This window comes from Anas acuta, chromosome 1 (genome assembly GCF_963932015.1).
Source record: "Anas acuta chromosome 1, bAnaAcu1.1, whole genome shotgun sequence".
In the NCBI taxonomy this organism is placed as follows: Eukaryota; Metazoa; Chordata; class Aves; order Anseriformes; family Anatidae; genus Anas; species Anas acuta.
Genome location: NC_088979.1, coordinates 124,552,257 through 124,574,970, shown reverse-complemented (window position 1 = coordinate 124,574,970; position 22,714 = coordinate 124,552,257). Strand labels below are relative to the sequence as shown.

General features: G+C 39.9%; 1 protein-coding gene across 4 annotated transcripts in view; it reads left to right on the top strand.

Annotated features, from left to right (window-relative positions):
- The window catches only part of TSPAN9 (tetraspanin 9), a 173,253-nt gene extending 151,638 nt beyond the window's left edge, over positions 1–21,615 (top strand). For all 4 annotated transcript variants that reach the window (XM_068700560.1, XM_068700557.1, XM_068700566.1 and 1 more), the window contains 6 exons: positions 10,947–11,138; positions 12,750–12,824; positions 14,392–14,493; positions 16,394–16,525; positions 16,636–16,719; positions 17,515–21,615. In XM_068700560.1, coding sequence (XP_068556661.1) covers positions 10,947–11,138; positions 12,750–12,824; positions 14,392–14,493; positions 16,394–16,525; positions 16,636–16,719; positions 17,515–17,586 — 657 coding nt within the window. In that variant the 3' untranslated portion in view covers positions 17,587–21,615. The remainder of the gene's footprint in view (positions 1–10,946; positions 11,139–12,749; positions 12,825–14,391; positions 14,494–16,393; positions 16,526–16,635; positions 16,720–17,514) is intronic.
- The last annotated feature ends 1,099 nt before the right edge of the window (positions 21,616–22,714 follow it).

The window sequence follows — 22,714 nt, the reverse complement described above, 5'->3', positions numbered from 1 at the left end:
CGTTGTATTATGAAACTATTTTTAGGTAAAAGCGCAAAGTAATGCATAATCAATTTGAGTACAAAAGCAAGGTCAAGGTTAAGAGAGTATGAGTTGTTGAGGGTATATTTCACTCAACATAGTTGCCACTATTTAGTTTATTTGTTGCCCTTTCTGGTAACAAGAAAACATTCAGAAGGCTTTTAAAATCTTGTCAATAGAAGAGTTATGGCAAATTGTTTTATGTTACTGCCACTCATTCAGCAACTGCGTTCCCAGTTGATGGCTGAATTTTATTTGAATTCCACAACAAAAGACACTTAAAAAATAAAAGATCAGTATGACTGGTGTAAAAGCTCTGTAACTGTTGTAATCTCTGCATAAATGGATACAAAGAAATCTGTCAGAGAATTTACATTGGGATGGAACTGTCTTCTGTAGTCACAGTACTTCCCAGCTGTGACTATTGCAGTTTTGATATATTTGCCACTACGTTCAAATGTAATGTTGTCAATACAGGAGCATTTTGGCAAATATTTTGCATTTGCCAAACATTTCAGCCAAAGCTGCAAAAATACATGGGAAATCCACAGAGAACTTGCAAGAAGCCAACGATTCTTTGTGTTACAGTGAGAATCAAGACCAGCACCTTTACCTGCAGATTGCCTGGCAAGGTATTTTCATTTAAGGTTTTCTGAGAATGTAAATTCCTGTTGGAGTCTAGTATTTCCTTGTGCATTCATATCTGTTGCATTTCTCTTTGGAAAAACAAAAGTGTCATTGGACTCCATTGGGAAGCACTTTTATCTCCTTCACACTAGATTTGGTCAGATTGTTAAAGGTACAGAAAACCCAGCATGCCTACCACCTGAAGTATTTTATCCATTGGTCAGGTTAAGAGACTAAAACATGTAGTAGAAAAAAGACAGTGTCTAAACCACTGATCAGCCAGCCATTCCTGTCACTTTTCCCTAGGTGTCAGAGACATCAGGTGTTATATTTTGCTTGCAAAGTCCCTTTAGAATTATAGAATTATAGAATTATAGAATTATAGAATTATAGAATTATAGAATTATAGAATTATAGAATTATAGAATTATAGAATTATAGAATTATAGAATTATAGAATTATAGAATGGCTTGGGTTGGAAGGGACCTTAAAGATTATCTAGTTCCAAACCCCTGCCTTCCAACCCCCCCTGCCATGGGCAAGGATGCCACCCACTAGATCAGGTTGGCAAAGGCCTCATCCAGCCTGGCCCTGAACACCTCCAGGGATGGGGCATCCACAACTTCTCTTGGCAAGCTGTTCCAGTGTCTCACTACCCTTACAATGAAGAATTTCCTCCTAATGTCTAGTGTATCGTGTTATAGTTTCAGACCATTTACCCTTGTCCTGTCATTATCTACCCAAGTAAAGAGTCCCTCTCCATCTTTTTTATAAGAACCTTTTTAAGTATTGAAAGGTTGCAATGAGGTCTCCCTGGAGCCTTCTCTTCTCCAGGCTGAACATCCCCATCTCTCTTTCTTCATAGGAGAGGTGTTTCAGCCCTCTGATTATCTTTGTAGACCTCCTCTGGACTCACTGTAACAGGTCCACATCTTTCTTGTGCTGGGGACCCCAAGCCTGGACACAGTTCTCCAGGTGGGGCCTCATGAGGGCAGAGTAGAGGGGGACAATCACCTCCCTCGACCTGCTGGTCACACCTCTTTTGATGCAGCCTAGGAGGCAGTTGAATAGAATCATAAAATTGTGTTTATAGAATCATAAAATATTCTTTATAGAATCATAAAACATTCTCTATAGAACCATAAAATGGTTTGGGTTGGAAAGGACCTTAAAGATCATCTAATTCCAACACTGTTGCAGTGGGCAGGGACACCTTCCACTAGACCTGACCAGGTTGCCCAAAGCTCCATCTGGTCAGGCTTTGAATGCTTCCAGGGATGGGGCATCCACAGGTTCTCTAGGCAACCTGTTCCTCATAGTAAATTTCTTCCTTATATTTAATCTAAATCTAACATCTTTTTGTTTAAATCCATTACCCCTTGTTCTGTCACTGCACTCGCTGATAAACAGTCCCTCTCCACTTGTGATAGTATTCAAAGTTATTTTTCAGTTATGAATCCTTAAGGTCCTGGATTTTTCTTTGCTAGCTCAATTCCTCTTTAGTCTGGCATGTGGAAAAGAAAGATACATGAGCTTCCACTTGCCATATGTCCTTGTTTGTCTTCCTGTTCTATTAGCTTTCTCTCACCTTTTCTGGGGCTGCCCCTTTTAGGTTCACCTCTTTCTGTTCTTCTGAAATTACCTCATCACAAACTCTGCTGTCTCTGATTTATTGGCAGTGCATGTCTGAATACTAAATATATACACGTCATGAATACTTGCATGTTAGTGTAAAGTAATTGCAAGACCTGTTAATCTTTGCTGAGATTTAGAGTTAGGTGGCTAGGCATTCTCTTGTCCCAGTTTCTTCTTCCAGCGTTTCAGATTCCAAAATAGCATTGCATCTCTTATCTGGGAACAGTGATTCCTTGTATAGCTTTTCTGATACAAAGATTGTTTTGTGATGGTATATGAAAAAAGTTGTGTAATGGTGATGAAGCAGCCCCATGTCTTTCTCATCCTTTTTGTTATACTCTTCTTTCCTTCAGTTCTGTCTATGTCAATGTGAGGGGACCTTGGTATTTGAAAAAGTCCAATAATACAGTTCTTGTATGAGCTATTTGCGAAATGTTTTTATGTTGATGTTTGCTGATTCTTTGTTTTGTACAAAGGCTCTATGAATGAAAGTTCCAGGAATACATATCATGTAGAACCAGATACAATAGGAATGTGCTTTTTGACTTGCTCTGATGGTAGCTGGATCATGGAAGTTGCTCAACACTGAGCAGATCAGACCTGGCCTCAGTAGTGCCTTAACCAAACCATACTGGCATCTGTTTCTCTGCTGGTTCCTTGTTGTTGTAGTGGGTTTTGCAAGCACATATTTTTAGAGCTTTCTACATAAAATTGAAACATTTCCTTTTCTTCTTAATTCCATAACAAGTCATCTTCAGCCTCCTTTCAGACAAGACTGTGAAAGGCTTTTCTGCTGTTTTTTCTCGGAAGGAATGAAGGAATGGAAGACAGTTTGTAGCATGAATCTGTATTTAAGCAGTCTAATGCCACTGTCATTTATTTGTTTTGAGATACCAAAGTATTTATCTACCTGGAATTGGCTGATTCTTTGTACTGAATTTTCATGTTTCTTCCTGAGCTGGTGTGATTGCCTGTCTTTCATTTTCCTGACACAGATCTGTGGACAGAAGAGTGAGATTCAGTTCACTGACAAGTCATCTGTCTACTTTGATGGATATAACTCTTCTCACTGTAGCATATGGCTGCCCTCCTACCCCCTCTTATTTATTTGCCCCCTGTCTAATGTCAGTTCTTGTTATCAGGCTCTCTGAAGGGAAATTTGGTTCAGCCTTGTAATATTGCCAGCAGGCTAGAGGTGGAAGGTTTAATTTGCCTGTGCTTTTTTAAGTCTGTGAAAATAATAAGATAGAGATGATCCAAGCAATGGATGGATAACATGTAACATCTTTTTAATTGAAGATCTCTTGCCAAAGTACTTAAGAATATTTCAGAGGTGTTCCCAGTTCATTTGGGTGATGTTGTTTGCCAGGCAGAAGATTCAAAATAGAACATACTACTGAAGAGAGAGAGGATAAGCTTTGAATACTGCTAAAGAAAAATTAAATCTGCACTGAACTAGCCAGTTGTAATACAATTTCTTCTTTTGTATATCTAATATAGTTCCTGCTTATCTTGTTCCCAATGAATGTTGAGCAAAGCTATTCACCTTTTATTATCATCACTTTTTTAACATAGAATTGTAGTTTAATACCAAGAAGAACAGATAATGCTCAGGGTAAACAACTCTTTTTTTTTCTTTTTTTTTTTTTCCCCACCTTCATTCCCATTGCCTCTTATATTTTAGTATTGACCTGCTGATTTTACTAAAAGCTTAAAAAATACAAGTTCATTGGGGGCCAGAAGACATGCTGACTTCCAGTTATACTTATTTTTTACTCCTTAGTCAGTTGTCAGTGGTGCCAGAAAATGTCATGAATCAGAAGGGAGACTGAATTTCCTATAGTTTTGTGTTCTTTTAGCATGCTAACTGACCAAGAGAAAAATGCTCATAGTGGTCCAACTTAGTACATGACTTACACAGATACTGTGACTGCTTCACAAACCACTCCTGTAGGCATTTCTTCACACTGATTCCTTACATCTCGTCTCAGAAGTACCTCCAACTGCTGAAAGCAAAGTGGATTTGCAAAATGTAGTTTAAGCACCTTTTGGCATCTTTTGTGCTGATGGAGATATCTCAGTGTTTGAACACTTTCTTGTGCCCTGTGGTATGTCTTCAAGAGAGCATCTTAAATCACGTTAACTTCTTTGGGGTTCAAAAGTTTCTCACTATTTTCTAAACAAATTTGGATGAGTGTTACTGACAGTTGTTCCAACAAGTCCTTGAAACATCTCTTTGTTTGCTTGGTTTGGGTTTTGGGTGGTTTGTTTTGTTTTGTTTCTCTTTTGTAACTACTACTTTTGTTTTGGTATTAAAGCACACGAGAGGATAAACAGGCTTCAGGAAGATTGGCTTGGGAAGAAATAGGCACATTAGTAACCAATAATGAATACAGCTAACCAGATTTCTTGAGGTCATGCCAGTGAATGCTGAACATATACATGTATGTTTGACAGTGAACTCACCACAAGGTTGTGGCACAGAAAGTGCCCATGAATAAATAGGTGGGGACATCCAACTCAGAAGAAAGTACCACAGACACATTCCCTTGCATTTGTGCAAATACAAAGTATATGAATTTGGCCTATAGTTTTAAACAACCATACAGTTAAGTTTTCAGAAGGCTTTAATGCAGCTACTCAAAAGCTACAACACTGGGGGAACTCAATAGATCATGGCTCCCTTTGCTTTTCTGCCATTGGAATAAAGAAGGATTTTTTGTCTTGTTTGATACATTTTTCTTTGGGCTTTCATATACTGGAATTTGGAGTGTTATTTACATGTGCTGTTTACCCTCACAGATACATTTTTATTCTGGAAACCACATTAGTAAAAATATCTCTTCCTGATGATATCTAAATAAGGAGTTGAGAAGTCTACTTAACATGTCCAAACACTTGAGTTCTGTTTTTCAATCCGTATATTAAATGTTCTTGGAAAGAGGCTTTATTGAAGAGATGAATCAAAATATCTTTATTAGCCAAATCCTTCCTTTTAACATCTACAAACCTTGTACTTTTTTATGCTGGGATAGTGATTAAGGATTGCAGTAGAATATTCTGCTAATCATTCAAAGACCAGGAAAGACAAAATTCAGTTCTTTTTCTATTCTGCAGCTCTAAGGGCTTAATTAAGCAGCATTGCCTATTTGCTCTTGCTATCAAACTTGGCTCTGAGTGTTTCTGTGGAGCAGGTGAATTCAGCAGATCTTCCTGTCCAGCTGGTTTTCATATTGGATTCTCATTTCAGGCAAAATTAATTTTATGGAAATAATTAGGACAATAAAAACATCTTAAAATGATGTTCAATTTCCATTTTTGAAGTAATGTTATTATATAGGGAAAAACTCTAAACTTGCATTTTTTCACAAGTATCTTCAAAAAGTTTTGCAGTAAAAGAGAACATTGCAATTTGCTTCCTTGTTTCAATTTCAAGTCTGCATAGATAGGCTCATTTGCATGATTTAGAGAGACTGAGCCTAATCCCCAAACTCTGCATTACAGAAAGGTATCTTTACAGTTGCATGGTTTTAGGAAACAGGGCTTAATGCTGAGGACTACGTTGTTAGGCTGATTGATTTTCATTCATTATGATATCTTGAGTCTTGTTCTGCTACTAACCCTTTGCTTACTATTGAGGAAAAAAAAAAAAAAGGTTTAATACAAGGAATATGTAAAGACTTTGTTATTGTGTCCTTAAAGAACTATTGTTGTCATATCTGTTATCAAGGACATGTTTAATAATGGCACGTTCTACTTGGGCATGATTTCCCCTTAGTAAATTCATGTGGACTAATTACAAGCACCTTCTTCATGTGTTTTGAAAGGGGCTCCAGGCTTAGTTGCTCCATTGCCTTCCCAGGGTTGAGATGTGACTGGCCAGTGTGTTCCCTGGTTCTTCCACTTGGATAGGAGAGAGATTTGTTTTCTTCATAGTCTTTTCAGTAACCTCTCCCAGCTGCTGTGACATGTTAAAAGTAATCAAGAGTGGCCTTGCAATGACATCAGCTATGTCACTTAGCACTTCTGGGTGCTTCCTGTCAGGCCCTGTGGAGTTACATATGTCCAATTTGTTAGAACTGCTCCCTTGCCCGATCCTTCTCCAGACTTTCACTCTGTCCTTAGGAGCCTGCTTTTAACAGTGAAGACCGAGGCAAAGAAACCATCAAGCACCCTGGCATTTTTAGTGTCCTTTGGCATCAGTACCCCTGTCACATTTACAAGTGGACCCACATTTTCCTTAAGCCTCCTTTTTGTTCTTCATGTTATTGGAGAATCCCTTCTTGTTGTCCTTGACATCCCTTGCCAGATGCAACTCTAGATAGGCTTTGGCTTTTCTAGTCTCTTTCCTGCATGACTGGACAGTGTCTCTTTATACCTTCTGTCTCACCTGTCCCTCCTTCGACCTCTTGTACACTTACCTTTTATGATTTAGTCTGGAGTTTATTGATCATTTGTGTGGGCTTTCTGTAGCCTTTGCTCAATTTCCTGCTTGTTGGGCTGGAGCATTCTTAAGCATGAAGAAGGTGATCCTTGTATATCGGCTGTTCTCTTGGAACTCTCTTCCTTTCAGGGCTGTATCCCATTGGAGTCTTACAAACAGATCGGTAGTACAGCTACCACTGATAACGCAGGATATACCACTTCAGTATGACTTCAACAACTTTTAAGCAAGATCTTGTGAAAAATCAATTTGTGAAAAATCCATCAACCATACCATTTATAATGAGCACAACAAATCTATTAGCTTTAGTAGCCTTACGGGGAAAGCTCTTTTGCCCTTTATGAGGAATCAGCATACTTCTGTGTGTGTCTCTCAAAGGAGAAGGACCACACAGCAGGGCACAAGCAATCTAAGAGATTTCTGAAAAGAGACATGGATGATTGAGCAGTCAACAAGCAAAGGTACTCTTTTGGACATTTTGCTTATAAACAAGGAAGAACTGGTTGGGGATAGCCTTGTGGAGTTCAGGATCCTGTGATGAGGGAGCAGGGCAAAAAGCAGGACCACAAACAGGACTGAAGACTTTCATCTCTTCAGAGACTGAGTAGTATAGGTACCGCTGATTCACAAGTTAGCCAGTGGCAGCTGCCCCAGCTTCTGGCAAAGTTCCTGTGCCCTCTCCCAGCTTCCTCAGCAGCCATTTACCATGGCAGCCGCTCCCCTCTTCCAGTCACGAGGTCTATTCTGATAGGCGGGCAGGGCCAGCCTCCCTTGCAGGTTTACCTACAAGTACATCAGACCCTCAGGGCCCTTCCACTGGGTGCATGGAAGCTGCTTGGAGAGCACTGACTGGCAGTTTTCATGGCTGATCAGAACCATGCAGTTTTTCTTTTTACCTGCATGGCTACTCTCCAAACAGCACTCTCTTTCCTGAAAATATCATGTCCTTCTTAAAGCACAACACTTTAGGTATTGCTTTCCAGACGGAGCAACTGCAGCATGCCCTCTCCACAGCTTATGGATACGATTGTGTCTTTTTGTGCATAACCTTTGAACAGCTTTTTAAACTGTATGCTAGTGATATAGTACAAAATGACCAGATAGTATTTGTTTTGTAAAATACGAATATGAAGCTTTCCATACAACAGAAAATATGTTTCAGAACACCCAGACATACATCTTTTGAAACTTTTTTCATAAATATATGCTTTAAATAAAACTTACAACCCAACCACAAGGATATGTGTGATCTTTAACCCCACCCTATTCCAACGTATTTCTTTAAATGGACGCCATAGACAGCAAAGGTTTAATATTTTATGAATATTTTGTTTTTAACAGTAAAATTTACAGGGTGAACCACTGGGCTTTAGGTATCTCTCTTTTTAGGTTGTGTGTGTAGTGCGTCTTGGTCCTTCTCGGTCACTTTTAGTTGTTTCAAGGTATCTGTATAACTCATGAAAGAAAATGGCTCATTCACCACAGCTATGGCATTCTAACCTTTAGGCGTTCTTAGGCTTACAAAGTGCACAAATCTAGGGGACACATCCAACCCAAACAAGTGAGATGGACTCCTTGATGACATCTCCTTTGTGTGCAAAACTTCCCTGGTTGTCCCAAGAAAAGATATGCTTATGTTGCCATAGTTTACCTAGGAGCACATGTGAGTTCTTGCAATACCAGGGATGCACATTATCCAGTACTTCCTGAACTACTAGATTGGCGTCCTCAGGAGTCTGCAGAGGTTTTTCCACTTTTGTCTTGTTTTATTCCAGAAAAAAGTGAGCTATTTTTCCCCCTTTCCTGATTCCTCTGTTTCACATATGCCAAGGACTTTTGAAAAACAGCTGTATAAACCTTAGCTTTCTTGTTGGCCATTAAGCCTACTTTCTGGAGAATATTCCTCATTCTAGCATCCAGAGCAGATGGTGTCAGCCCTCTTGTTTTCCTGGGACGATGGTAGCACCCTTCAAGCTTATCTGCAGGCACCAGATACATTTTCTCCACATATATTCCATCACTGCTTTACCAAAAACCCTGTGATAAGTAGAAGAACAAAACTTGGAAAACTAATAAACCTACTTGTTTGCTTCACCAGACACTTCTTTCTTTTGAAGGACATATTTTTTCTACTCAGTCTTTTAATCAACATATGGCCACTTTTCAGTATGTGTATGTGGTGAGGTGTTAATGGAATGTTCCCCTTCAAGGCATTCAGAGCAATTTCAGAAATGGCCTTTATCAGGCCATCAGAAGCTGTGCAGATATTACTTTTCTCTGGGAAGGACTGGATCAACAGCTCCAGGAGAGACAGGTTATTCTTCAGACATAGGAACATCACATTCCCAAGCCCGTACCAATAGCAACACAAGGTGTTAGACCAACTATTTTCTGTATATTACAAAATATTAGGTATATTTCTTTTTTCTATCTTTTTCTTTACCTTTTTTATCTCTTTTTCTCTTTTGTCCTTCCTTTATTTTCTTTTTTTTTTTTTTTCTGTAACTCATATAAGAAAACTGCAAAGGCAAAATCTGAGCCCCTCTGAGTAAATGAATGGAACTGGTAAGCTTTGAATCTTCCCCTTCCTCCTTTAACTCATCTGCTTAATAGAGTATGTTGTGGTCTCAACAGAGCAGTTAATGCATTGTAATATTTTGAAAAATCCCTTTATTTGTCTTGATAATCTTTCTGGACAATCAAGTTAATATCTTACAACACTTCAGTTAGTGTGCACTGAAACAAGATTAAGGACTGCTGTGTCTGGTGAGGTAAAAAAGGTGAAAAGGAATTAATAAAATGACTTAAAATATTTTTGTTTTTTTCATTGTCCAGGATTCATTTGTACCAGAGGGAAAGAGGTGGATCCAGTGAGAATAAATAGCTGTGAGATCATTTTCACAGTGATCACCTTATATCAGAAATGAGATTGGTAGAGAATAAAGGGTCAGAGAAAGCTATTTTACTGCTAGAATTTTTGCAAGCTTGAGATGATATGGCTGTATGCAATTCAGTCCCAAGACAGTGAAATTATTTGGGATATTTTTAAAGAGCATGAATGATAATTTGGTCTGGGATCTAAGGTCAAAGGATAAATTTTAGCATCAAGAGTACAGCTACTCAGGAGGTTGATAAAGGAGGTACAAACAGAAGAAAGCATAAAAACTGAGGAGTTCCTCTGGAGAGAAGAAAAATAAAATGTGATGTACGCTAAGAGTATGTTAGCACTGTTTGGAAAGGGATGCCTCCTTGTGGAAGTTTTTAGGATCTTTCATCAACTCGCAAATCTTCCTGACTACTTACTCTCTTCTGTCATTGTAGATCATCCTTTTGGCATAGATGAGCCTTGGTGTTTAATATTGCCACCATCAAATGATTTTATTATGTAATCTGAACTTTCAATGTATTTTTGGTATGGACAGATCTTATTTTGGGAAGATTAAAGTCTGTGAAATGGAGAACTTGCCTTAGCTTGCCCAGTGGGCCTGTGAAATCAGCCATAGTGAGAACGTAGTCAGTACAGACATTGGGGTACAACTGAATAATGCACTAACATTCATAGTGAAAAATCTCAAAAGGGAACTATAATCACATTGTGTAGATTGGCATGTTGACCCAATAACCACAGCAGTTTGAAAGTTGTCTTCAGCAGAACTTTAGAATTGCAGGAGGAAGAGCAGTGTCAAACAACAGGAAAGCTGTAAGAACTAATCCTAAAACACAACCAGGCTACTGGGACTGGCCAATGAAAAGTTATGACAAATATTTATTGAAATTATGTTGATCATAACATAACCCTTGCCTGCCCTAGGGTGAGGAACTATGGGGCTGGTACTCTGAGAGATTGTGGATGACTGTGCAAATATATGTGATGAGGCATTCTTTCAAGTAATGTTTTTTCCTTCCTACAGAAAAATTGTATTGGGCTGTGTTGCTGGGAGATAAATTGTTAACCCTGGTTTCATGTGCTGAGTCTTTAAAAATAGGGTTCTGCCATCCAGTGGCTTTTGAACAGATTTATCAGTGTAAGTTACATGACCAAGTATAAGTAAAAACTTTTAGTTTCATGTTGTTTCAGTACCAAGCCAGTGAGAACATTACTGCAGAGCAGTTACCTGTGAAATTAATTGAGAAATACCTTCCTTTTGGAGAGTGGGTGAAGGAGTCAGTGCCATTTATTTTAATGGTGAAATCTTTCTTTTGTTTATCTCTTTGCAGTTATGTGGCTGTGGGCTCCTGGGCGTGGGCATCTGGCTGTCAGTGTCACAAGGAAACTTCGCCACATTTTCTCCTAGCTTTCCATCTCTTTCAGCTGCCAACCTAGTCATTGCCTTTGGCACAGTCATCATGGTGACCGGCTTTCTGGGCTGCCTGGGTGCTATCAAGGAAAACAAGTGCCTACTTCTGAGTGTAAGACATCAATATTTCTTTTCACTAAGACCAGTTACTGTTGTTTTGCGATTATTTTACTTAAAAATATTTTCACCAGTGCAAAATAGTCCTGTGGATCACTGTAATGTATTCCTTAACCTTCAGTCTTCTGTATGATTACAATATGACATTCCACAGGTTTGGTTACAGAGATACTGGTGCATTAGCAAATGTAGCCTTGTTACTGTGTAAACTAAGGTATTAGATAACAAAGCAAATTACTATCAGTTACTTCTGAATGGTTAAACGTGAACTGTGGGTTCAACTGGATAGCCTTTCTGGAAATGTCTTTTAGAAGGATTGACTGGAAAATCTTAAGCACAGCTGTTTTTGGATGCCACTCACAGTTGCTCATGGCTATTTTCTACTTTGCCTTACTTTAGATAAGGCCTGTGTCAGAGGCTGGTGGAAAGCATATGACCTGAAGTCAGCATCTCTGCTTGGTATCAGCAGTAAAAATAAATAAATAAAATAAAGAAATAAATAAACACATAAATCCTTAGCAGCCCAGCCATTGTCCAGCATAGAAACAGAATTTGGGAACCCCTCTCAGAAAATATACCGTGGGTCGCTCCTCTTGCATAAATCCAGGGGGTTTCATCATGATCCTTTCCACCCTGAGGAGAAGGTGAGAGGAGTGCTTCCAAAGCAGACAGGTTCCAACTCAGTTGCAGTTTTCAATCAGAGGTGCTGTGACATTAAGGAGCATGTGAGTTTTTCTTGTGTAAATATCTTCCTTATATGGTATTGGGGAATAGCTGAGCAGTGTTCCCTAGACCACTTCAGAAAATTAAACTGGAGAAGAAATGTGCACTTGTTCCCTATCTGCTGCTTGTTTTTATCATACAGTTAGGAAAGGACATAGAGAATAATAATAACGGTATCTATGTTGTTCATGCACATGAGCTACAACACCAACAGAAACTTTTTGTTCTCTTTAAGAGTGTGTTTATATTCTTACAAGGCTCTGCAGAAGTCTTTTGGTACAGATTACCACGAGTTACTGATTGGGGAGCTTGCTGCATCTCGTACTCCATCTTCCCCAGTGCCTAAATGGGAATACTGTGGTTATGTGTTATACCACTAGTACCTAGAAGGCTGCTACTGGGCATGAAAATTAATTAGAAACTGCTGAAGTGCATCTCTCTCTGCCCCCTGCAGAGAGAGATCTGAACTACAGACAGTTGGAAATAGAAGTGCTGAGTAATGTGTATAGAAATAGGTAGTCAGATCTGTTCCCACCTAATAGGGAGCCACTGCCATGCCATATCACATTGATCTCTATGACAGTGAGCTTAGCATCTGTTTTGTAGATTATATGAAGGAAAGAGGCTGGGCTAAGTGCATTGCTGAAACAAGAAAACTGATAGTAGGGGGAAAAAGAATTAGAGACCACTACACAGTGAGCTTCCTCATTGATATCGACAGAAGCTTTAGTGACAATATAGTATTAAGATGTCTGACCTGTTTGAAATCAAACGCGTATTTTTTGTAAGAGAGGGAAGGTTTGGAGGACAAGGCCAACAATCTTCAGTTTTCACCTCTCTATTTGGCAAATGTGTATACACAGTCTCTTTTTCTTTCTTCTAGTTTTTCATCGTTTTGCTGATAATTCTCCTGGCAGAGCTGATATTACTGATTTTGTTCTTTGTTTATATGGACAAGGTAAGCAAATATGCCACAGATTAATTATCTGTACTAACAGGTAAACCAGGTTGAGTTTGCTTTTGTTAGGTGAATGTATGTGGGTTTTCCTTGCTCTTCACTTTGGTGAAGGTTTAACCTTGAGACTTTGGCTGTTTTCTATAAGCTGCTTCTGGGGGAGGAAGGAAGTGATGAGAAGGGCAAACAGGAGAGAAGAATATACTGAGAATGCAGTTCCCTCCCTGAAATGAAACCATTGTCCAGAGCCTGCTTTTGAGTCCTCTCTGGAAGCTAAGATACCTATGAATATAGCTTGTTTATGTCTCTGCAAAAAGTTGATAATCTTGTGGACCTGGGTTGTGGAAGGTCTTGGTTTGGATGTTGTTACCCTCTTAGGGCCAACCCTTCAACAGCACCAGAGGAGCAGGGAGCAAGGGCTGGGGTATTCTCAGGGGATTCCAGATGCCACCAGCTGAATGACTTGACTGGGCTGCCTCAGAGAGTTTGACACGGTTGGGGAGAGGATCAATAGACAGCTTTTCATAAAGCCCATTTGTAAGAAGTTAGCCTGCTATCTAGTGAAGATTAAGAGGAGCAGGTACAGCTCACTGGCTTGGCAGATAGGTAAGAATGGAAAAACCTTGGGGAATCAGAGGGCTCTACTGAACACAGGACAGAGCCTTATGCTATGAGCTTATCCAGACTCATTTTAAAACTGAGCTCTTACCAGATTTATCTCTTCCCATGTTGTCATTATGATATCTGCCACTTCCAGGGAGTTGGAGTGAACTTCCTGAGGGTGGTGAGGTACTGGAACAGATTGCCCAGAGAAGTTGTGGATGCCCCATCTCTGGAACTATTTAAGGCCAAGTTGGATGGGGCTTTGAGCAACTCGCTCCCTGCCTGTGGTAGGGAGGTTGGCACTAGTCAAAGGTCCCTTACAACCCAAACCATTTTATGGTTCTATGATTCGGTGATTCCAACTTCCTCCTCTGAAGCAAGGACACTTTTGAAAATTTTAAATCCTGCAAGCCTGTGCCCACAAGCAGAACAATGATAATGCCCTTTTGCAATTGATTCTATATTGGCCATTGATTACAGACTGCCTGAACCTGTGCAAAGGACAACTAAGTTAAGTTTGGGAGACTGGGACTCTTGTTTTATGATATCAGCAAATTAAAGTAGACCACAGGTTAGAGGCAGGAGAGGCTGCTGTGGGATATTGCCAACATCTGTATGTTAAGACTTAACATAAGCTCAGCATATTTCTGCTGATCACTCTTCAGTTATTTTGGTTCAGGTAATTATATGATGGATTCTAACTAGAGGGAAAGCTGTTTGGTCTCCATTCTCATGAAAATTAACCCAAGATTTTGCAATCTTAGGGATAGACTAGGCCTTGGAGGTGCTGAAAGTCTTTGCTGAAAGAGACCTTGTGAGAGTCTTGAAGCTAAGAGAGATCTTTTTTATCCATGTTAAGTTTTTGGTGAGAAAATGTAAGAGAGATGTATTCTGTATTCAAGTCTGTACCATTTGGTTCTGTCCTATAAATAGCAGCACATTGACTTTTTGTATTTATATGATGTAGGTCAGTGAGAGCGCAAAGAAGGATTTAAAGGAAGGTATGAAGCTGTACAATTCAGAAAATAATGTTGGACTGAAAAATGCGTGGAATATCATTCAAGCAGAGGTAACACTTTTTCTCATTAGAAAAAAATAATCGCAGTTGGACCACAAAGGCTGCCACAGTCTGTTAAATGTAGCATCCATGCCCAGTCTAAAAGGTGGCTAATGCAGGCTGTCTTCTGGTTTTGCACTCTTGAATATCAAGGGAGTATTGTGAAATGCAAAATCAAAGTGTACTTTGTAAGATGAAAGACGCTCGCTGTCTGAGATTCTCTATTCCTGTCACTTAGAAATACAATCTGAAACATGGAAAAGCAGCAAAAACTGCATAGATTGAACTTCAGCTCTGACAGCTAGCATTTCACAATTCAGGACTTTAAAAACTAAGACACTTTGAATATGAATATAGGACTGCTTTTTCTCACCCCCCCCCCTTTTTTTTGAACGTCATTAAGCATTTGCTTTTAGAGATCACTGGGCACAGAGAACTTTAAAAACACAGAATTTCTGTAGCATCCTTTTTGAAAGCATACAGTAGTTTAGTGGAAGTAAAGAAGTAAAGAAGCCTCACCTCAGTGAGTAAGATCATGAAACAGATCCTCCTGGAAGCTATGTCAAAACACATGGAAGACAGGGATGTGACTAGAGACAGCCAATGTGGCTTCACCAAGGGCAAATCGTGCCATCTAGTGGATTTCTCTTGTGGAGTGACTGCATCAGTGGACAAGGGAAGAACTACTAATATCATCTATCTGGACTTCTCTAAGGCCTTTGATATAGTCCCCCACTATTCTTGCCACTGAATTGGAGGGCTATGGGTTTGAAGAATGGGCAGTTAGATGGATGAAGAATTAGCTGGAATGCTGAATCCAGAGAGTTATAGTCAATGACTCAGTGTCCAAGTGGAAACTAGTAATGAACGGTGTCCCTCAAGGGTCTGTGCTGGAAGCAATACTATTAAATGTCTTCCTCAGTGACATAGGGATTTGGATTGAGTGCACCCTCAGCAAGTTCATGGATGACACCAAGCTGACTAGTGCAGTTAATATACTAGAGGGAAGGGATGTTATCCAGAAGGACCTTGGCAGGCTTGAGGAGTGGTCCCATGTGAAGCCTTTGAAGTTCAATGGGGCGAAGTACAATCCCCAATATCATCACAGACTGAGTGGTTAATTAATCACAGACTGGGTGATTATAGAGCAGCCCAACAGAGAAGGACTTGGAATACTGGGGTTGAAAAATTGGACATGAGCCATCAATGTGCCCTTGCAGCCCAGAAAGTCAATAGTATCCTGTGCTGCATCAAAAGAGGTGTGACCAGAAGGGTGAGGGATGTGATTCTTTCTCTGCTTTCATGAGATCCTACCAGGAGTACTGTACCCAGTTCTGGGGTCCTCAGTACAGGAAAGACATTGAACTGTTAGAGCAGGTCCCAAGGAAGGCCATGAAAATGATCAGTGGGCTAGAGCACCTCTCCTATGAAGAAAGCTTGAGAGAGTTGGGAGGAGGGGGATTGGCCTGGAGAAGAGAAAACATTGAGGAGACCTTATTGTGGCCTTCTAATAAATAAAGCTGGCTTATTGGAATGACTGAAAAAGACTTAACTAGGGTGTGTAGTGGCAGGACAAAAGGTAATTTTTCTAACAAGGTAGATTTAGGCTGGATATAAGGAAGAAATTCTTTACTACCAGGGTAGTGAGAAACTGGAAGACGTTGACCAGAGAAGTAGTGGATGACCAGTTATTGGAAGTGTTCAAAGTCAGGTTAGATGGGGCTTTGAGCAACATGATCTAGTGAAAGATGTCCCTACCTAAGGCAGGGAAGTTGGAATTAGGTGATCTTTAAGGATTCTTTCCAACCCAAACCATTCTATGGCTCTGTGATTCTAAGTAAAGTTTGTGGTAGTGTACAATTCACAAATTGCATAGTAAAATTCATTTATTAATCCTTTACTTTTCCCATAGATGAAATGCTGTGGTGTAAATGACTTTACGGACTGGTACCCAGTGCTGGGGGAAAACACTGTCCCAGACAGATGTTGTACAGAAAACTCCCAAGACTGTGGACGGAATTCTACTGAATTAGTGTGGAAAACGGTAAGGCTTACTTTGCTCGGGTCAAGTCGTAGGGAGGGGTGGAAGGTAGAAAATAGAGGAAATGCACGTGAAAGAAATGTAACCTTGGGAATTCAATTTTCATCTTTCAGGGATGTTACGAGAGAGTTATGACGTGGTTTGATGAGAATAAGCATGTCCTTGGTTCGATTGGGATGTGCATCCTTATAATGCAGGTAATGCCGGTATGATGTATGTCAACATAGCTTTGATTTGCTGTCAGCATTCTTGTTTCTGCTATGTGAAAAGCAGTTCTTTGAGTTTGGGTTTGGCTATATTTTCAAGAATATCAGATTTGTTTAATGAGCTCATTTGAGGCCATCTCCTTGGAAAGAAAGCAAGTCAGTAGTCAGTTCCTCAAAGAAGACATGCTACAGTGAGGTTTCACTTATCTGCATTTTCACTTCAAAGCACTGCTTTGGAGTTACCAGGTTTAGATGTTTATTACCTTGTTTCTTAAGGTACTGTTATTTTTTAATTTTATGAGGAAGTTCTGTCTGGAAATTGCCAAAACAAGTTAAATCATGGCTGCTGAAGTGAGTAAGTTAACATGTGCTTAAAAAAAGAAATGCAGAAGTATCATAATCTGCTATAGTTTTGGGGCTCCTGCATAACAGCTATACTTTTGGGACAGAATGTCAGAATCTGATGTTTAAGTCACAGGTATCTGGCTAATCAAGAACAAACTTTTGGGCAAAAAGGAAGAGTGACCTGCATGCATTGTTTCAGAAACATTTTTGTATGTGACAAGGAGCCCTGAGAACTTTTTGTCTTCATCTGTGCTTTGACATGTCTTCAGACATAGCTGTGTGCCTGAACAATATACATCGTGGTTTACCGATCAGTGTTGAAGCTTGAGAAAGCTGACTAGTGTAGAATGTCTTTAAAAACTACATTTGGACCATGAACACAGGTAGTTCAGTTTTCGTAACCTTCCTGTACTGAAGACTTCATTGTTTGCTTTCCTTCAGATTCTTGGCATGGCCTTCTCCATGACACTCTTCCAGCAGATTCACAGGACTGGCAAAAAATATGATGCCTAAAGCCTCTGAGACATTATCACATCAACCCTTCTGTCTGATCATAAAAATGAACAAAAGGAATGACCACAAAGAGTATCAGCCAAGCCCCGCTAAGAGAATCCGTCCCACTGACCGATCTGCTTTGTTGTTACTTGTACAGTTATTATCACAGCTTGTTATTTGACTCATGTTTCTGTCTGTTTCACATTTGCCATTTATTTGCCAAAGAGAGGGGAAAGATCCCCAAACAAATGGATTTTCTACACAAAATCATAGATTTGTTCTAAGAATGTTTCCTTAATTTAAGAAAATGTTTCACTCTACTAATCCGTGCTATATGTGCAAAAATGATGTGTGTTCAACTCTAAGGGAGAAATCTTAAAAGTCTTCCATTAAGTTTTTAACCCTCATGTCCAATTCACTGTAAGACTCGGAAAAGCCACTCTAACAGAGAGTCCTAAGAATTGGAGCTGCTTTGCTTTGCAGCTTCTTGTACCAGATGGTGTATAGTTTTTTATTATGATAATGATGATGATGACTATTACGATGAATATAGCTTAGAATTTAGTTGCCTGATTTATAGCTTCTTACTGTTTTTGTTTTTACACATTTATTGTACATTAGTTTAGGAACCACTGTGCAATCTCCAGAGGACACGTTTTTCAAAGTTGGCAGTTGGTGGAGGCAAATAAAGACATAACTTTTCTCAAGTCTGTGGGGAGCTCGCTAGTCCTGTGAGCCTAAATTTCAATGTCTTTATTCACCCAAAGCAATCTTTGGCTCTGTAACTGATGGCCCTCATTGGCTTGCTTTGAAGTCACGCTACTTTGAAAGCTAAAAATACTGACTAAGCAAGTGAATGCTCCCTGGCACGAAGGAGAAAGATTGCAGTCTGACCAGCTGGCCAGCTGGCGGCAGCCTTCACAAACTGTATTGCGTATTGAAACGGTCTGTTTCAAAAAGTTTGCCCAAGGCATAGCGTTTTACTGGATATTAGAAAGGGGGATGGCAATTTGATTGCAATATTGTCATGTCATGTCCTTCATTGAAGGAGTTCCCTCGGGTACAGCTGTCTCCCTGAGCTGGAAAGGGTGTCTCTGGACAGCAAGGAACATGAGTTTTGTTAAAGATCATCAAATGATACAGGAAAGGGGTGGTTTCCAAACCAGCACCCAGAGACAGTATGCATTGTCACATTGTCACACCTTCAGCCCAGAATTGGTTCATGCTGGGACATTACCAATTCCATCCAACAGGGTGTGGTTTGGAGTTCACTGCAATGCATATTTTTACCAACATTTTCTGGCTAGAAAAATCAAACGTATATTTTTCTAGTTTGAGCTCTGCTTCATTGCAGGGCAATGCCATTTACACTTTGTTCCAGTTTTCTGCAGATGTCTTTCCTCAGTTTTGCAGTTTTGTGAAGGAAGAAGGAAAGGATCAGCTATTGGAAGATGCTGTGATTTAACTCCAGTCAGGGCTCAACTCAGGTCTGAAAGGAATATTGATTCTTATATTAGCAGCAGTTAGAAGGGACCTTAATAGGTTACTTTATCCAATGTCACTCTCAAAAGGGGACTGTGACCTATGTGAGGTGTGTATGACTATGACTTTATTGGACTGAGTCTCAGAAGCTGTTGAGGATGGAGTTTTTGTGCCCTTCTGGTACCCCTTTCAGAGCCATGCTTTATCAAACTCTGGTAAATACATTTCTCCTGATGTCCAGTCTGAATATTTATACTTTAAACTCTTAAAATATATTAGTGTCATTGTATCAATCAGCCAGTCTTCTAATGGTGGGCTGAAATAACTGTTGGGCCACTTCCTGTCTGGGAGGTATTAGTCCCCTGTTTATCTTCCCAGTAGGTCCTGCTTACATCTGTAAGTATAGCAGCAATAGCATTTTTTGTGGACTATGTGACACTTTTTAGACTTCATATGAGATTGGTATGACAGGAAGGAGTGTGAATGTGTGGGATATGGAGACAAATTTGGGTGTTGCAGTGATGAAGGAGGTTACTGTTCTTAGAGCCTGGTTCTTGCCCACATGAGCATTACGCCCAAAGCTTCACAGGGCTCTTGTTTCCCCCTAAAGCAGACAATACCACATGGGCTCAGCTATTTAATTTGGATTGCCTTCGAAAGTCCTGGAAGGAGCAGAGGAAAAGCACAGAAACAGAATCCAGTTTTATTTCCATTTCTAATGAAAATTGGGACCAGGAGCATCTGAGCCCCGCTGGAGATGGATGTTTCACAAGGAAGAAGGGGCTCTGATTCCCAGTGTATGTGCTGCTACATATAAGACTGTATGCAAAGTTGCTAAAATGTGTTCCCATTTTTGCAAGAAAAGACAGGACAATTTTCATCTGATGGCTCTACTGCACTCTCCTTTTGAGCAGAGGTACTTTGCTTTCTCTAGCAAAAAAGGTGCTTTTCTTTCTCTAGTTTTCTCTGGGGTTCAGAAAGAGCAGTGTACATCACATCTGTCCTTTTTGGTCACACAGTGGTACCTACCACAACTTAAATTTCAATCTGCATTCAGTTTTTGTACAAAAAAAAAAAAAAAGTAAAATATATTAGTGAAAGTAGTAGGAAAGTAAAAAAATGTTTATGAGTAACTCTTGAGAAGAAATGTGTAGTTGCAAACTCAGCTATTTTGCCTTTCATCCAAACTTATTTTTGTAGAATGCTTCATTCCATTTCATGATCTGATAGTGGCATAGATCCTGAAATCTTTTTTTTTAATGACTACTTTTGGCATTCTAGGCACAGTATTAATTGAGGTAGTTACACAAGCTTCATGTATTCATTTCCATGAAGCCACCCTACAGGAAGGTAGTCAAGAGCAGGGCTGATTTGTGTCTCTAGCTGACTCACTGATGTGGGAGGAGATGACAGATATCCTGAAAGGAGAAGAAAAGTAATGCCACTTTCCAGGCAACAAAAACAGCCTTGGAAAGTGTGAGGCTGTATCCGTTAGTTCATCAGAGAAGGCACTGACTTTCCTGTAACTGGTCAAAGGGAGCTTTGTCTCATGTATGTATGCACTTTTTTATGCTTGTGCTGGTGGGTGGCTGTCTATGTGTTTTCCCCAAACATCATTCTGGTTATTTAGCTACAAGTTTTTCGCATGTTTTTAAATAAAAACTGATACTGGGCAAAAATATCTTTAGTATACACAAATATTGATTTGTATAAGTGCATACCTCTCTGTATCTATAATTCATGAAAGCACAGTTCATGTGTCAAAGTACTGTTTCTCTGAGTGTTTCTTCAGATTTTAGTGTACCTGCTGTCTCACTGTTCTTCATGATTGGAAGCTGCACTTAAGCGGAGACATATTGGGAGAACTGCTTAAAGAACCTCTACTTGAAAGCCGTGGAAGTGAATTCTGTTCCCTCTTGATGGTACCAAGGCTTTTAGTTATGGGAAGCCCAGGTGGAAGACATTCAAAAAACCTCACTCCCTGCCCATAGTGAAGTAACATGTGAGATGATAAAAACAATGGTATAAATATCTCAGAGATTACAGGAGATGACTTGTGTATGTGATTCATTGAGTTCTTGGACTGTGGTCAAGTTAGGCCAGCTCTCTTATCCTGTGTCCCCCTGTGTCCTTCCCCCACACTTCCATTAATATATGAACTACAAACTCACACACAGGAAGGGTGCAAGCAGAGGAAAACAGAACTGATCTTCATGGTCTTTCTTGGGCAATGTGTTGGTCAGGCACAGAAAAAGCAAGAAAGGAGTGTGTTTTCCCAGCAGATGGTTCTTGGGAGCGGCATAGAATAGGACACACATAATTCTGATGTAACTTCCTTCCATAGAGTTAAGCAGCTTCATCCTGTATCTCATGTGGGAAACCTGGAGATATTTGCCTAAAGGCTAGCCATCTGTTGTGCAGTAGATAGCAGACACTAAGAAACAACATGCCATTCCCCTCAGGTAATGTTTGCACCTGTATTTCTTCTATGCAATACCTACTTTTGCCTTTATATGAAAGATTTTTACTAGGATGATATCAAAATAAAGGATATTTTAAAAGGTGCCTCTTGAAGCTCATTTCTCTCCCACTCTCAATAACCACTAAAATTACAAGGGTACCAAAAAAAATAAATAATCCAAAAGATGACTCACAAAGATCCATCCCAACATAAATTTTTCTGTGATTCTATAGTCAGTGCTTGAATGGGTGGGTTAACAGTGGGTTAACAATCAGGCAGGGGCTTAGAAGGAAGAAAGAAAGGACAGACAGAAGTTTGGGTGACTGGATGGATAGTGGCTGAGATAAAGGGCTGGAGCTGTGCACTGAGGTGGAGATGTAGGGGGTCAGGAGAGGGCTAGATTTTGAAGCCACATAGGAACAAAGAGAGAGTGAATGGTTTAGAGCATCTATGTGTTAAGTGAATGGAAGATAGTAGAATAGAAGCTAGTAGAATGGAAGCTTTGAGAGAAAAAATGATTGTGTCTTGCAATTCAAGGATTGGAAGGGAGTCAAAGCTTCCAGCTCTAGCCTTCTTCCACTCAACTTACATACTAGACTTTGTAGTTGGCTAGATCTGGGGAAAATATGTGAGGTGAAAGGGAGAGTTGAGAACCCTGGAGCTGGAAAGTATATGCAGTCAGAATGAGAAGATTAAAACTGGATGGAGAGAGAAAGAGGAATTGGTATGGAATCCATGTGTGCTGAGAGGAGGAGAAATAGACTTTCAAGAATAAAAGGCTCTGTATGTGGAGAGGGTGAGACCAGTAGAAAGGGGGTGTTTGCCTAGCATAGAGACAAGACTGGCATTGGAGGGTATATGCTTAGAGAGAAAGAGAGACAAAAGGTACAAAATAGTGTAAGGTAAGAGGAAGAAGACTAATAAAGCAAGAGCATATCTGTGTTGAGGGCAGCTCTATCCCTTTAGAGACAACAATCTTCAGAGAAAGACTCTTTGCAGCTTTCTCTTGGTTTTAGCAGCCCCTTCCCAATGCCACTCCATCTGTCCTTTGCTTTCTCTTTCTGTCAACCCTAACCAGAATCCAAACTGGCCCACAGTCCAAAGACCCCATACCTTGAATAGACTCAAGAGCTGTTCATAGATGAGTTCTAATTATAGCCTGTATCATCTTGTACGGTCCCTTGCTAGCCTCACTGCACATGT